The sequence below is a fragment of the Mytilus californianus genome, unplaced genomic scaffold (genome assembly GCF_021869535.1).
Source record: "Mytilus californianus isolate M0D057914Y unplaced genomic scaffold, xbMytCali1.0.p SCAF_5, whole genome shotgun sequence".
NCBI classification, from domain to species: domain Eukaryota; kingdom Metazoa; phylum Mollusca; class Bivalvia; order Mytilida; family Mytilidae; genus Mytilus; species Mytilus californianus.
The window spans coordinates 79664018-79679891 of record NW_026262701.1 but is presented as its reverse complement, the minus strand read 5'-3'; the positions used below and the strand labels follow the sequence as shown (position 1 = coordinate 79679891).

The 15874-nt window shown below is 31.7% G+C and overlaps 1 protein-coding gene across 6 annotated transcripts in view; it reads right to left on the bottom strand.

The window, feature by feature from the left end:
* Positions 1 to 15874, bottom strand: part of LOC127703090 (tyrosinase-like protein 1) — a 186036-nt gene that overhangs the window by 102814 nt on the left and 67348 nt on the right. For 3 of the 6 annotated variants that reach the window (XM_052207507.1, XM_052207508.1, XM_052207506.1), the window contains exon 1: positions 772 to 864. The exons of the other annotated variants lie outside the window; for them this stretch is intronic. In XM_052207507.1, coding sequence (XP_052063467.1) covers positions 772 to 861 — 90 coding nt within the window. In that variant the 5' untranslated portion in view covers positions 862 to 864. Of the gene's footprint in view, positions 1 to 771; positions 865 to 15874 lie in introns of those variants that run through there. 6 annotated transcript variants of the gene reach the window in all.

Below are 15874 nucleotides of genomic sequence, written 5' to 3'. Positions count from 1 at the left end.
GATATATTTCCTCTTTTTCAGAAATTTAGTAAATAGAGAAGAATGCAACCTTCAGAGATTGTTCAAGGATGATCATATCTAAGCTCAACTTCATGGGATATTATTATTTTGAATGAATTTGTGCTGAATTAATGAAGATACACATGCTTCAAGTTAAATCATATAAAATACAAATAAAAAAAAAATTAACGAAAACTAGTTACTTATCATACTGAAACTAAAAGCAATTGCTGGAAATAGGAAAACCCTTATACTTTACAACAATTATGATCAGTATTGAAAATCATGCAGTATGTTTAATCACAGATCTTGGAAATAAGCATTGACATGCCATATGAAAGTCGATAACTATATGATATAGTAGTAAGTAATGGACTAAAATAGCATTTGCAGTTTTTTTTTTTTTTTTTTTTTTTTTTTTTTATGTATTGCTGCAAACAAAATTGGGTTGCAATGGGATTAGTTTTTCTTTTAATAAAAGAGGAAATAGAATAAAGGCGACCGTAGTTAACCCCTGTTCAGATCTCGTTAATCGATTAAAAAGAGACAAATTAAGATAATAAACGAAAACTTAGGGTCTCGCACGAAATCCAAAAGGAGCTAGACCGAGTGCGTCGACAGAGTAAGCGTCTCCTGCTTTGTATGCATCATCCGTCTTGTGAATCCTCATTCAGGAAAAATGTAACAATCGGGAATAGGACACACTTGGTAAATTTACAAAGCATACGACTTAACTGGTAAAACTTAAATATTTTCAAAAACTATACTTACCAATGTTCTGTCGATATGCATCCTACTACCAAATCTATTGAAGACCCTAAACAAATGACTTTTGAAAGTCTTTTGCTGATATATGCACATAATTATTATTTGATCGACATTTAAAACCTACATAGAATGACACTTTATTACATGTATAAATCAGTTTTTGTTTGATTGACTAGGTACATGCAAACTTGAATTCATAAGTAAACTTTTTTTTATCATTTCAGTGCATGTGTTACATCTAAAACAAACAAATGATCTTACTATGCACAATGCAATCACTAATTTACGCTGACTATTTTCCTTTTCGGTTCTTTTTCATGCGTTTTAGATGATTCGACTATCAATACTTAAATAAAACTAATTCAATGACCAAAGTTTTATATCAATAAAACAGAAATTTCAGTGACAATACCATTTCATTTTTAAATCAAATTCGTATCACAAGGTTTCGAGGAATACTGCTTTCAAGTTACTTTTTTATAATTTTTTTGTAATATTAACATGTTTTTTATACAATTGTACTTCTGTTTTTTCTGATATTTTATTTGTTAGACCTCGAAAAGTGTTTGGATTACAGAGATCTTTTATTCAATATTTATATGCAATTCCTTATGATCTAGTTGCTTGCATTATGTTTTTATTTCTTACGATAACCCATTTACGTACCTTTAAAATGTAAATACCTACTACGCTCCTAGACAATACCCGTTTTATTCTTTTCTGTGTCCATTGTTGATATATATTCAAAAATGCATACTAAACTAGAAAAAAATCTTTTTGTCAAATAAAATTAAACGGACAAATCTGTAAACGTCATATAAAATTGAGAATGGAAACGGGGAATGTGTAATAAGGACAACAACTCAACATATGTATGTAAAGTTAACGGATGCTATCAAATGTAATTTCACCACATGAAAAATCTCATCAAATAAACGTGGCTTATAACTTTGTACGTCAGACGTGCGTTTCGTCTACATAAGACTTAACAGTGGCGCTCGAATCAAATCAGTTAGAAGGTAACATCATTTACGAAGTTGAAGTGATAAAACGCAAATTCCGAAAAGTTGAGCCAATTACGGCTAAGGCAATCTTTGGCTGGGGCAGAAAAATCTAGGTGATTCAGTTTTTATGAATGGAAATTTACAGAAAATAAACATATTAATGATATAAACGGTGCCATAATTTCACGCCAGAAGCATGTTTTCACACAAAGTATCACTGAAGTGTTTCTAGAGACCAAATCTTTGTTAATTGAAAACCTTATATAAATGTTGACGAGCTGATATAACCGAAAATGACCAAAACTTAGCCTAGCCAGGTCAATTGTCGCTTTTGGAGCAGGATCTGCTTACCCTTCAGGAGCACCTGAGTTTTCCCCAAGTTTTGGTTGGGTTCGTGTTGCTCAGTCTTTAGTTTTCTCTGTGTGTTTTGTGTACTGTTGTTTGTCTGTTGGTCTTTTTTCTTTTTTAGCCATGGCGTTGTCAGTTTATTTTTGACTTATGAGTTTAAATGTTCCTTTGGTATCATTTGCCTCTCTTTTCAAGATGTAAGGCAAACATTGACCATTTTCTATGAATTTTTTTTATATATTTTGTCCTATATGGGCATTTTGTAGCTGACTATACGTCATGGGTGTTGCTCATTGTCAAAGGCCATACGGTAAACAACAGTTGCTTAAATCCATATCATTTGGAATCTGTTTGTTAGTTGTCTCATTGGCAATTATATGTCGCACCTCCTTACTTTATATAGGTTAATCGTTAACTGTTTTGCATTTTGTTTTGCGGTTATCTTGATCTTGCAATAAAATGATAATGATAACACTTTTCAAATTTTGTGCACTTGGAGAGCTATCTTGATATACCTTCAAACCGCTCAAACAAATCATTTTGAATTAAAGACGATGACATATAAATATTTGAAGAGCTCTTTAAAAGTATAGTCAGATCTACCCATAATCATTGCCTATGGGAGATGGAATCTTAGTTTCTTCATAATTTCTAAAATTATGAACGAAAAATTTATGAAAGTAATGTTATAAACCATCTAAACACTGATTACTGAGCTGATGATATCCTAGTGATAAGCAGTTCACGAACAGTGGAATCTACCCAGCGCTGATAATGAAAATAACGCTTTTTAAATTTGGTGCGTCTGAAGCACTTTTCTGTATTCCCCTTCATTAGGAATATAGTGATTGTGCCAGCTGTCTTTTCTAGATTTGTTACGTTGTTGTCTTGCTCTCTCGTCGACTTATACCTCATATCATCCTGATATTCATATCGCATGTAATACAAAAAAAGTAAAATAACAAAAATACCGAACTCCAAGGAAAATACAAAACGGAAAGTCACTTATCAAATGGCAAAATCAAAAGCTAAAACACATCAAACGAAAGGAAAACATCTGTCATATTCCTGACTTGGTACGGGCATTTTTCTTTTTGTAGAAAATGGTAGATTAAATCTGGTTTTATAGCTAGCTAAACCTCTCACTTGTATGACAGTCGCATAAAATTCCATTATTTTGACAATAATGTGTGAATAAAACAAACAGACATAATAGGTAAAAATGTCGAAAATAGGGGTACAGCAGTCAACATTGTTTTATAATCATAATCACTATAAAAACAAACAAATATGACTTTAAAAAAAACAAAATGGCATATAGACAAAGCACATAAGCAAAAATGAAACACAAAAAAAACAAAAATGACCATAGTACAATAACACAATGGTGGGATGTATAAGTACCGAGCCACGCCAAAAGGATATTACCAACTTTGGACTAAACAGTAAAGGTTAAGGATTAAAAAGACAAATAAAAGAACACTATAACACGTTATTAAGATGATAAACAACGCCAGTACCTAGAATCTATCCTTCAAGACCGTCATGTATTATTTTTGAAGTTGATACGGAATATTTATCAACAAGGTCTTAGTATCTTCCGTTGCACTTTTTTAGAAAAATGACGAGACGTTCTTTGACAGAACCCTGGTTCATCAACTTTCTCCTCAGACACTGGTGACGTTTTATAAAGTCTGAGTAGCAATTGGAAGCTCTTGAATACCGAATGAGTTGGGAAATGTATATCCTATATGCACTATATGCACTGTATACATTGACTCTTTGTTGAAGTAAGAGCAAAGAAAATAACTTGTATACAAAATCATTTGTTTTATATTTTTAGGATCCACAAGGTTATCTAGAAATTGACACAAGGTTTCCAAACTGTAACTTGTCCAACAAAACATTAATGAAACAAAATGATATCGAAAAATTATTTCAAGCAAGGTTATTTTCACATTGCCATTTCATTGTTACAGGGTTCATATATTTCAGCATATGCAATGATAGGCTTAAGGAACCAACAAATTGGATTCAATGGAGTCACAAGATAACAGTTTTTCATATCTAACGACCAAAGACATGTATTTCCTTTGGACTTCTTAATTTAAAGTGGTCTAGCTGCATCTGCAGTAGCACTTCTGAGCTTTAAGATAATCCGAACTGATTATTTGTTCCCAATACTATTAACTTAAGCTGAGGAAATTACAGTCTTATTAATGAGAACGAATTGCTCGCTACTTTTTCTCATGCGATTCACTAATTTTTTTGTTTATTACCTCGATTTGTCTCTTAATCAATTGATGAGATTTGATCAACATCGGTAAATTACTGTTAAACCTTCCACTTGTATGACAGTTGTTTATAGTTCCGTTATATTTACAAAATTGGGTGAGCAATAAAGTATCAATTATATTTGTGGTTGTCAAAAAAGCAGATTTTTGATACATCAAAATACGGAAGAGTGTTTTAATGTTACAACATAATTACAGTTTGTTATGATTAAAAATTGTTTAAATGTTACAACATAATAACTGTTTGCTGTGATTGAAGATTTTTTTTCAAATTATATTTTTCAGATAAAGTTGTAAATTTGTTGTTGAATATTAAATCACTGTACCGACCGACTTATCATTTCACAGGAACGTACTTTTGACACGTAGACTCAAAATGATATAAACACTATCAACATTTAAACATGACAATTTTTTTTATTTCATATTATTGCATATCCTTATTTAACTGTTAAAGTTTTTTTATACCTTATCAAAAATTTAATATCGGCTGATTGCTTGCTACATCATTTTATTTAGTTTCTATTGTTTTATTCATCATTCTCTATTCTAACTTTTGGCTCTGAGCGTACCTGGATGTTCGAATAGAGAAATTAATTGCTTAGATTACTTCCTTTAATCTGATACATTATAATTTGAAAGATGATAAATGGCAATCTGGTGTTTCCAGCGTGTTCGTTTTGACAATTCAGCGACTGAATGATTTTTAAAATACACAAATTAAGAAGAAAGTAAATGGATAAATAATAAAAATTAATATTTATATACCAAATCTATTGAAGACCCTAAACAAATGACTTTTGAAAGTATTTTGATGATATATGCACATAATTATTATTTGCCTTGATCAACATCTAAAACTTAAATAGAATGACACTTTATTACATGTATAAATCAGTTTTTGTTTGATTGACTAGGTACATGCAAACTTGAATTCATAAGTAAAAAGTTTTTTTTATCATTTCAGTGCATGTGTTATATCTAAAACAAACATAGAAAAAGTGATCTTACTATGCACATTGCAATCACTATTTTACACTGACTATTTTCCTTTTCGCTTCTTTTTCATGCGTTTTAGATGATTGGACTATCAATACTAAAATAAAACTAATTCAATGATGAAAGTTTTATATCAATAAATAGAAATTTCAGTGACAATACCATATCATTTTTAAATCAAATTCGTATCACAAGGTTTCGAGGGATACTGATTTCAAGTTATTTCTTTTATAATTTTCTTGTAATATTAACATGTTTTTTATACAATTGTACTTCTGGTTTTTTTATATTTTATTTGTTAAACCTCGAAAAGTGTTTGGATTACAGAGATCTTTTATTCAATATTTATATGCAATTCCTTATGATCTAGTTGCTTGCATTATGTTTTTATTTCTTACGATAACCCATTTACGTACCTTTACAAATGTATATACCTACTACGCTCCTAGACAATACCCGTTTTATTCTTTTCTGTGTCCATGGTTGATATATATTCAAAAATGCCTACTAAACTAGAAAATAGTCCTGGTGTCAAATTAAAATTAAATGGACAAATCTGTAAACGTCATATAAAATTGAGAATGGAAACGGGGAATGTGTAAAAGAGACAACAACTCGACATATGTATGTAAAGTTAACAAATGTTATCAATGTAATTTAACCACATGAAAAATCTCATCAAATATACGTGGCTAATACTTTGAAGGTCAGACGTGCGTTTCGTCTACATAAGACTTAACAGTGTCGCTCGAATCAATACAGTTAGAAGGCAACATTATTTACGAAGTTAAAGTAATAAAACGCAAATTCCGAAAACTTGAGCCAATTACGGCTAAGGCAATCTTTGTCTGGGGCAGAAAAATCTAGGTGATTCAGTTTTTATGAATGGAAATTTACAGAAAATAAACATATTAATGATATAAACGGTGCCATATTTTCACGCCAAAAGCATGTTTTGACACAAAGTATCACTGAAGTGTTTCTAGAGACCAGATGTTTGTTAACCGAAAACCTTATATAAATGTTGTGGAGCTGATATAACCGAAAATGACCACAACTTAGCCTAGCCTGGTCAATTGTCACTTTTGGAGCAGGATCTGCTTACCCTTCAGGAGCACCTGATATCTTCCCCAGTTTTGGTGGGATTCGTGTTGCTCAGTTTTTAGTTTTCTTTGTTGTGTTTTGTGTACTGTTGTTTGTCTGTTGGTCTTTTTTCTTTTTTAGCCATGGCGTTGTCAGTTTATTTTCGACTTATGAGTTTAAATGTCCCTTTGGTATCTGTTGCCTCTCTTTTCAAGATGTAAGGCAAAAATTGAACATTTTCTATGAATTGTTTTATATATTTTGTCCTGTCTGGGCTTTTTATAGCTGACTATACGTCATGGGTTTTGCTCATTGTCGAAGGCCGTACGGTAAACAACAGTTGCTTAAATCCATGTCATTTGGAATCTGTTTGTTAGTTGTCTCATTGGCAATTATATGTCGCACCTCCTTACTTTATATAGGTTAAGCGTTAACTGTTTTGCATTTTGTTTTGCGGTTATCTTGATCTTGCAATAAAATGATAATGATAACACTTTTCAAATTTTGTGCACTTGGAGAGCTATCTTGATTTACCTTCAAACCGCTCAAACCCATCATTTTGAATTAAAGACGATGACATATAAGTATTTGAAGAGCTCTTTAAAAGTATAGCCAGATCTACCCATAGTTATAGCCTATGGGAGATGGAATCTTAGTTTCTTCATGATTTCTAATCTGATACATTATAATTTGAAAGATGATAAATGGCAATCTGGTGTTTTCAGCGTGTTCGTTTTGACAATTCAGCGACTGAATGATTTTTAAAATACACAAATTAAGAAGAAAGTAAACGGATAAATAATAAAAATTAATATTTAAGAACTGTACCATTAAGTAACAAGTAATATGTTCTTTGTGCACATTATTAATATGACCTATAGACCAACGAAATCACTAAATACATTAATTATGTCGAACCTTCATACTAACGGACCTGTGTTTAGCGAACCCTTTACCATAACGATTACTGTGGCTGCTTCTCTTAATCTAAACAATTACATCAATAGAAGTTTCCGTCACATTAACGGATAGATCTTAACATATTCTTGAAACGTAAAATTCGATATGAATTACTTTGATTTAAACTTTTATTTATTTATCAAAATGTATGGTTGAAATTAACTAACGTAAACATTCTTTATTCGGTATTTGTATATCTACAATGCTGATATAGATTTAAACAATTTCAATTGAATTATTTCATATTTTTCATGTCGGTGCCTTTTAAAGCCGATTTTACGGTATTGGGTGTTTGTATTGTTGAAGGCCGTAAGGTTGCCTATGATTACTTACATCCACTTCATTTTAACTTTGGTGGATAGTTGTCTCATTGGCAATCATATCACATCTCCCTATTTTTATAAGTCTAAATTAAATATAATCCTTCCCTCAAAAAATGGTTTTGACTAAAACATTAAAAGTTCAAGACAACCATGTACCTACATTAGATTTAACTGGGCTCATTCCAATCAAACCTGAACATGAATTTGCCTTGGAGTTTAGATTTTTGTTAATACTTCTTTTTTTTTAACGGTGGAATACTTCTGTATGGAATGAACAGTTCTATTTTTATAAACGTTTAAAATTATCAGGTGACAGAGACTGTGAACAAAAATAAAATTAATGCAAAATAAAATGCACAAAAACGAAAATAAAGTTTGAGCTACTCTTGCTCTGTTTTCGAAACATGTTGTGTAACGTGTTTTAAATAATTCCCAGTTAAAGTCAATAAAATCACGATGACACCAGAATACTGGATCGAATGGACCCTTGGTTCCGCTTGCCATGCTTCCGTCTACCAAAACATGAACCAGTTTGTGGTAGCAGTCACAGCAAAACTTGCGTTGATTGCGTTGGACTATCTCGCTGTGACTTGTTCTGGATAGCACGGCTGCAATTGCTTTTTTGGAAATCGATGCGCCAGGTCCGCTGATTGCCCGCCTAATCCTTCGTCCGTGTAAGTTTGCATAAAACTCTTCTGTAACTTGACCAAGCGGTGTCCCAAAATATTTGTTTGAGAAGAAAATGAATACAATTGGACATGGACATGTTAACAGGGGGAAATCCTCACGTGGGAAATAAAATAGTTTTGTATTAACATTTTTAAACACGTTCAATCATCCAGAGATAGACTGAGGTTGTTGATATAATATATGCACTATAAAATTCGGCATACAAAACTTTTACAATAATTCCTGCTCAATTTTGAATTTGTTTAACTCCACTAACACAGAAAAGAGGGTCAGCTACCATTAACGGAACAGAAAAAAAAATTTAAGTTGACAAACCCTATTTACCTAATTTCTTTGACAAAACTAACACTTCCTTTTTAGTAAGTTAACAATGGGCATACAGGCGTATTGAAGAAACTCACAGTAAGTCAAATCAAGCATGTGCCTTTGTTGTTTACTATAATTACAACAGCTTTTTATACATCAAAAACAGAAAGACAACAAGTATAAGGATCGATTTGATTTGCCTCAAATAATTCAAAAGGAGAACCTGCCGGAATATCTTGTAATACTGCTTGCTGTATACCTTGTAAGGCCGACACTGTTATTGTACTTTCTGCCATACCACAAATGATTTCATCTGGGCCTGGCAATGAAGGCCCACTAGCAACACTGAAGGCGGCCAGATCTTGTGCAAATTGTTCTCTACTTACTCTCTTGACATGTATGCATATATCTCTATTTCTGTTACAATATAGATCTTGACTATTTGAACACTGGTTTTGACATGATGGTGCGGGAGCATATCGTCGAAGACGGGCATACATATTACTATAACCTTCTCTATTTGTAATGGGGGAATTTGGTCGGTATCTGGTATTGCTAAATCTCATTTGACCCTCTGGAGGATGCAATGGAAAATCAATGGATGGTCTGCAGGGGCATTTGAAATATGTCCTAAAAATAATTCCCAGACGTAGTCAACAAATGCATGATGACAACAGAATATTGGGTCAAAGGCAGCCGTGCGCCCGCTTGCCATGGTTCTATAATCTCAACGGTGTACCAGGTTGTGATAGCCTTCTCATGATACCTGCGTTGATCCCTTCATACATTCTTACTATGACTTGTTCTTGTTAGAACAGCCGCAATTGCATTATTAGAAAATGAGTCTTCCAGTCTCAGCAATATTATGTCTTATTTTTAATCCAGGTAGTTTCAAAAAACCCTTCATGTACTCGTGTATAAGCAAGGTTGTTACCACTATAGCAATACTTACTTGTAATTATTAAATCATTGGGATATAAAGTTAACCTTATCGCTGAATTTATTTTCTTTAGATAATTAGAACGTAGCAATGTATGCTTTTTTTCAAATCCTTTATTTACTGCTACAAATGTATTTGAGACAGATAAGGAGTGACATTTTCAGACGAGTGTAAAGGTTAATGCATTATGCATTGATTTCCCATTCGTTGATAAGTACTTTCTTTTCAAAAATAGGAAGCACATCCCATAAGGCAATAAAAAATATTAATTTTGGAATCGGAAGTAAACAGTTTTGCAGTATTGTCTATTTACTTTTCATTTTTTAAAGCAGGGGTATCTAAATATTGAACTAAATGTCTATACTTTATGAGTTTGAATGTCCCTTCACTACAAACCAGTAAAGGTCTGAAATTGCCTATATCTGTACTTGACCAAAGTTCCTCTACTTTCTTAATTGTAACTGTTTACTGATATAAATTCAGAAGAAATACTGCCGTGACAAACATCAACAAGAACTAATGAGAATATTTAAAAATTTATTTAACCGAAAATTTTATTTATTACATGATATTTTTTTAATCCGACCAGAAATCACTTCCTGTCATCATCCTACCAAGCTATCTGCAAACATAACTATTGGACTATTGATTTACTCTTGTAAGTTAAATCATTATTTAATATTTTCATTTGGTAACGATCCATTTACCACAAAATTATCTTGCTTAGTATACTTACGGAAGTATTTTTAGTTACCGTCAGAGAAAATAGCAGACTCCTTATTTTAACACTTTATAGGTGACACATAATAACCCATATTATTCAGTTAATATTAGAAAATGGGTGAAAAAATCAAATCTTGCATGAATTATACAACTACAAAAAATATAAATAGTTGATGAATCTGTAGTTTAATGCAATTTAAGAATATTCTACATTTCATTAACTCGATAACATTACGATTTTGGATATTTGTAGAAATTTTAACCTCTACTTTTAAAGTCATATGAAACTTTAAATTTTAAACAAGAATTGAAAATGTTTTGTAGACTTAATTGGTTAAGTTTTAATAGAAAACAAGTATACGTGAACTTTCCTGTAAAAGAACATCCTTTATATTATCAAAATATTCACAAATATACTGCTCTCGAATTATTGTCTTTCCGTACACACCACCTCGGTGGTGTCGTGGTAGCGTGTTCAATGCAAAATTGGTATATGCTGCTTCTCCGCTAAGCATTCGGCATGAAGGTGTAAGACCAAAGACTGTTCGGTTTGGAGTCAGAATAATGTGTCTCGGTAAGGTAACATGTCTTCCTGCAGACCGTTACCTTGTGAACTAGCATGTGAAAAATCTGGATCAGCGTGTCGGTCTAGTACAAAGCAGGGTTAATATTCATATTACATTGACATTTTCTCGTCCTGAATATGCATATTAATTTGCCGCTGGACGTTAAGCAGCCATCCATCATCATCATCATCTTCCCGTACACTAATTTGCCGATAATTTCCGTAGACAGTGACCTTAACTACGAGAACTCTCGTCAGAACTTCGGCCACCTCACAGCACAAGTGCAAGGGAGGAAACCGTGATGAAAGAATGTAAACACGCATGCTCTGGAAAGTAAATAGTTAAAACTGGTCCTTAAAAAACACATTTAATACAACTAATCATTTAACAATTGTAAAGGAAAAGTTTGATTAACAAATGGGAACGCATGGAAAATATAAAAAAAATATCATAGCTCTATGAATTGACTTATTTGTCACGTGTTACACGTGATCTGCATTGATTGTTTATCAATGTCACGATCCAGTTACAAACTCGTAAACTCGTTACGAACAACAACAGACAGTTTGTCGTTTATTGTCACGTATGATATATGAATCATGTATAGTTTACTTTCAGATTATATTCAACTAGGTGGCGAGGGAGAATTCACATTTGATGAACTGAGAGTCTCTTTTCAGCAAACATATGATAACATAAGTATACCAAACAAGATTAAATTGTGCTCCGTATACCGTTTTACTAACAAAAATTAAAAACAAAATTATCAAAATAATAAAATAAGTATACCTGGTTAAACAAAGTTGTGCTATGTTAAGTGTTAAAAAATGATATCACTAAAAGATAAATTGATACGAACAAGATGAAATGAAATCGTGTTCAAAGATATTTGGTTCAACAAATAGCCTTCGTCAGTGTCAGTCCCTTTTCAAAATGTGCTAAAACCATCAGTGCTTTGTTTGTTAAAAGAGCTTACTCATATATATAGTGATAAAACGTATAAAAAAGAAAGTTCATATATAGACTCTTATTTACTTAATTAGATTGTAAAAAATGAATTAAATTATAATGGTTCATTATGAGTTCAGTGATCGTGTTTGCAGAGATTTTGGGAGATTAAAGGTCAACCTTGCTTTGAAACGCGTGTGAGGTTCGTTTTGGTGATAAAGATCATCTGCTGTTTATACTTCATCGAGTTCTCAAATATTTAGTTTCGAGTTATTAAACCTGATGATATAAAATTAAAAAAGCGCTGCGGACGCACTAGATTTATAACGTGCTATTTTCATTTACAGTCATCCGTTCAACTAATTAGAAATACATTTTACTTGCACTAACAAATAAACTGTTAATTATGTGCAAAGATAGAAAACAATAAAACTGCGACCTTTCGTGTGTTTCTGCAACGCTTTTTCAGATTTACCTTCTTCAGAAACATGCAAACCTATAGACATCTGAAAGCCAAGGATGTAAGGAATAATTTTCAATATCAATCTATCTGTTTTAATAAGGCAGATACATGTATGCAGCAATGATGTGGTGGAAAGTCCACTGTTAACTATTACCTACAGATATGTTATCTGATACTGCAAATAAGGAGTAGACAATGTATGATATAATTAGGCGATTGTTAAGACTTCAGTACATGCATTCTTATCTACTATGATTTACTAAATGTTTTAGCTCGGTGGACACTTTTGTTTTAATTTAGAAATACATAGTTACCTTTAACATATAGCCATGACATAAAAGTTTGAAAACAATTATACGCTAAACCATATTAGCTTGAACTTATAAAAACAGGTAAATTCTGTGCCATGAGAAGAAAGCCGGCCCTCCATGTTCTCAAGTACTCCCTGTATGGATAGTTCCAATGATGTCATAGGTATTCATATATGACCGAACTCCCAGAAATTGTAAGATATGCGAAATTTTAAAATTTGCAGTTATTGATCTGCGTTCGTATTAGTTTTATTGTTTTGTTTGAACTAAATTTTATGTTTCAAATTTTTACGGTTATTTGACTTAAGTAATCAATAAACTCTAGTAAGGATTTTGCTGTACAAATAGCCCTGTTAGATCCCCCAATGGCACAATTTGAACTTGTTTAATCATACAAAATCAGAAATAAGATTTCCGACGATTAAGGATCACTCTGTCACCAATTTCTAATTACAGGAAAGTACTTTATCTTTAGCAAAAATAACACATAATCGACGAGAAAATTGTAATCAAGGTTAAATGAAAAACAGTTGAAATATACGCTTGTTATAAAATGTCACGTATGATATATGAATCATGTATAGTTTACTTTCAGATCATGTAAATGTATTTTAAATATTGGTGCAAAAAAAAACAATTTACTGCGATTTATATATAGATTTTTGTCTTATCTAAACTAAGGATTCTAGTTAAAAAGACATGTTTTAAATTCAATTAGGTGGCGAGGGAGAATTCACATTTGATGAATTGAGAGTCTGTTTTCAGCAAACATATGATAACATAAGTACACCAAACAAGATTAAATTGTGCTCCGTATACCGTTTTACTTACAAAAATTAAAAAACAAATTATCAAAATAATAAGATAAGTATACCTGGTTAAACAAAGTTGTGCTATGTTAAGTGTTAAAAAATGATATCACTAAAAGATAAATTGATACGAACAAGATGAAATGAAATCGTGTTGATAGATATTTGGTTCAACAAATAGCCTTCGTCAGTGTCAGTCCCTTTTCAAAATGTGATAAAACCATCAGTGCTTTGTTTGTTAAAAGAGCTTACTCATATATATAGAGTGATAAAACGTATAAAAAAGAAAGTTCATATATAGACTCTTATTTACTAAATTAGATTGTAAAAAATGAATTAAATTATAATGGTTCATTATGAGTTCAGTGATCGTGTTTGCAGGGATTTTGGGAGATTAAAGGTCAAACTTGTCAAACTTGCTTTGAAACGGGTGTGAGGTTCGTTTTGGTGATAAAGATCATCTACTGTTTATACTTCATCGACTTCTTAAATATTTAGTTTCGAGTTAACCTGATGGAGATAAACTAGAAATATTTAGTTTTGAGTTAACCTGGTGAAGATAAATTTAGAAAAGCGCTGCGGACGCACTAGATTTATAAAGTGCTATTTCCATTTACAATCATCCGTTCAACTAATTAGAAATACATTTTACTTGCACTAACAAATAAACTGTTAATGATGTGCAAAGATAGAAAACAATAAAACTGCGACCTTTCGTGTGTTTCTGCAGCGCTTTTTCAGATTTACCTTCTTCAGAAACATGCAAACCTATAGACATCTGAAAGCCAAGGATGTAAGGAATAATTTTCAATATCAATCTATCTGTTTTAATAAGGCAGATACATGTATGCAGCAATGATGTGGTGGAAAGTCCACTGTTAACTATTACCTACAGATATGTTATCTGATACTGCAAATAAGGAGTAGACAATGTATGATATAATTAGGCGATTGTTAAGACTTCAGTACATGCATTCTTATCTACTATGATTTAATAAATGTTTTGGCTCGGTGGACACTTTTTTTTAATTTAGAAATACATAGTTACCTTTAACATATAGCCATGACATAAAAGTTTGAAAACAACTATACGCAACCATATTAGCTTGAACTTATAAAAACAGGTAAATTCTGTGACATGAGAAGAAAGCCGGCCCTTCATGTTCTCAAGTACTCCCTGTATGGATAGTTCCAATGATGTCATAGGTATTCATATCTGACCGAACTCCCAGAAATTGTAAGATATGCGAAATTTTAAAATTTGCAGTTATTGATCTGCGTTCGTATTAGTTTTATTGTTTTGTTTGAACTAAATTTTATGTTTCAAATTTTTACGGTTATTTGACTTAAGTAATCAATAAACTCTAGTAAGGATTTTGCTGTACAAAAAGTCCTGTTAGATCCCCCAATGGCACAATTTGAACTTGTTTAATCATACAAAATCAGAAATAAGATTTTCGACGATTAAGGATCACTATGTCACCAATTTCTAATTACAGGAAAGTACTTTATCTTTAGCAAAAATAACACATAATCGACGAGAAAATTGTAATCAAGGTTAAATGAAAAACAGTTGAAATATACGCTTGTTATAAAATGTCACGTATGATATATGAATCATGTATAGTTTACTTTCAGATCATGTAAATGTATTTTAAATATTGGTGCAAAAAAAAACAATTTACTGCGATTTATATATAGATTTTTGTCTTATCTAAACTAAGGATTCTAGTTAAAAAGACATGTTTTAAATTCAATTAGGTGGCGAGGGAGAATTCACATTTGATGAATTGAGAGTCTGTTTTCAGCAAACATATGATAACATAAGTACACCAAACAAGATTAAATTGTGCTCCGTATACCGTTTTACTTACAAAAATTAAAAAACAAATTATCAAAATAATAAGATAAGTATACCTGGTTAAACAAAGTTGTGCTATGTTAAGTGTTAAAAAATGATATCACTAAAAGATAAATTGATACGAACAAGATGAAATGAAATCGTGTTGATAGATATTTGGTTCAACAAATAGCCTTCGTCAGTGTCAGTCCCTTTTCAAAATGTGATAAAACCATCAGTGCTTTGTTTGTTAAAAGAGCTTACTCATATATATAGAGTGATAAAACGTATAAAAAAGAAAGTTCATATATAGACTCTTATTTACTAAATTAGATTGTAAAAAATGAATTAAATTATAATGGTTCATTATGAGTTCAGTGATCGTGTTTGCAGGGATTTTGGGAGATTAAAGGTCAAACTTGTCAAACTTGCTTTGAAACGGGTGTGAGGTTCGTTTTGGTGATAAAGATCATCTACTGTTTATACTTCATCGACTTCT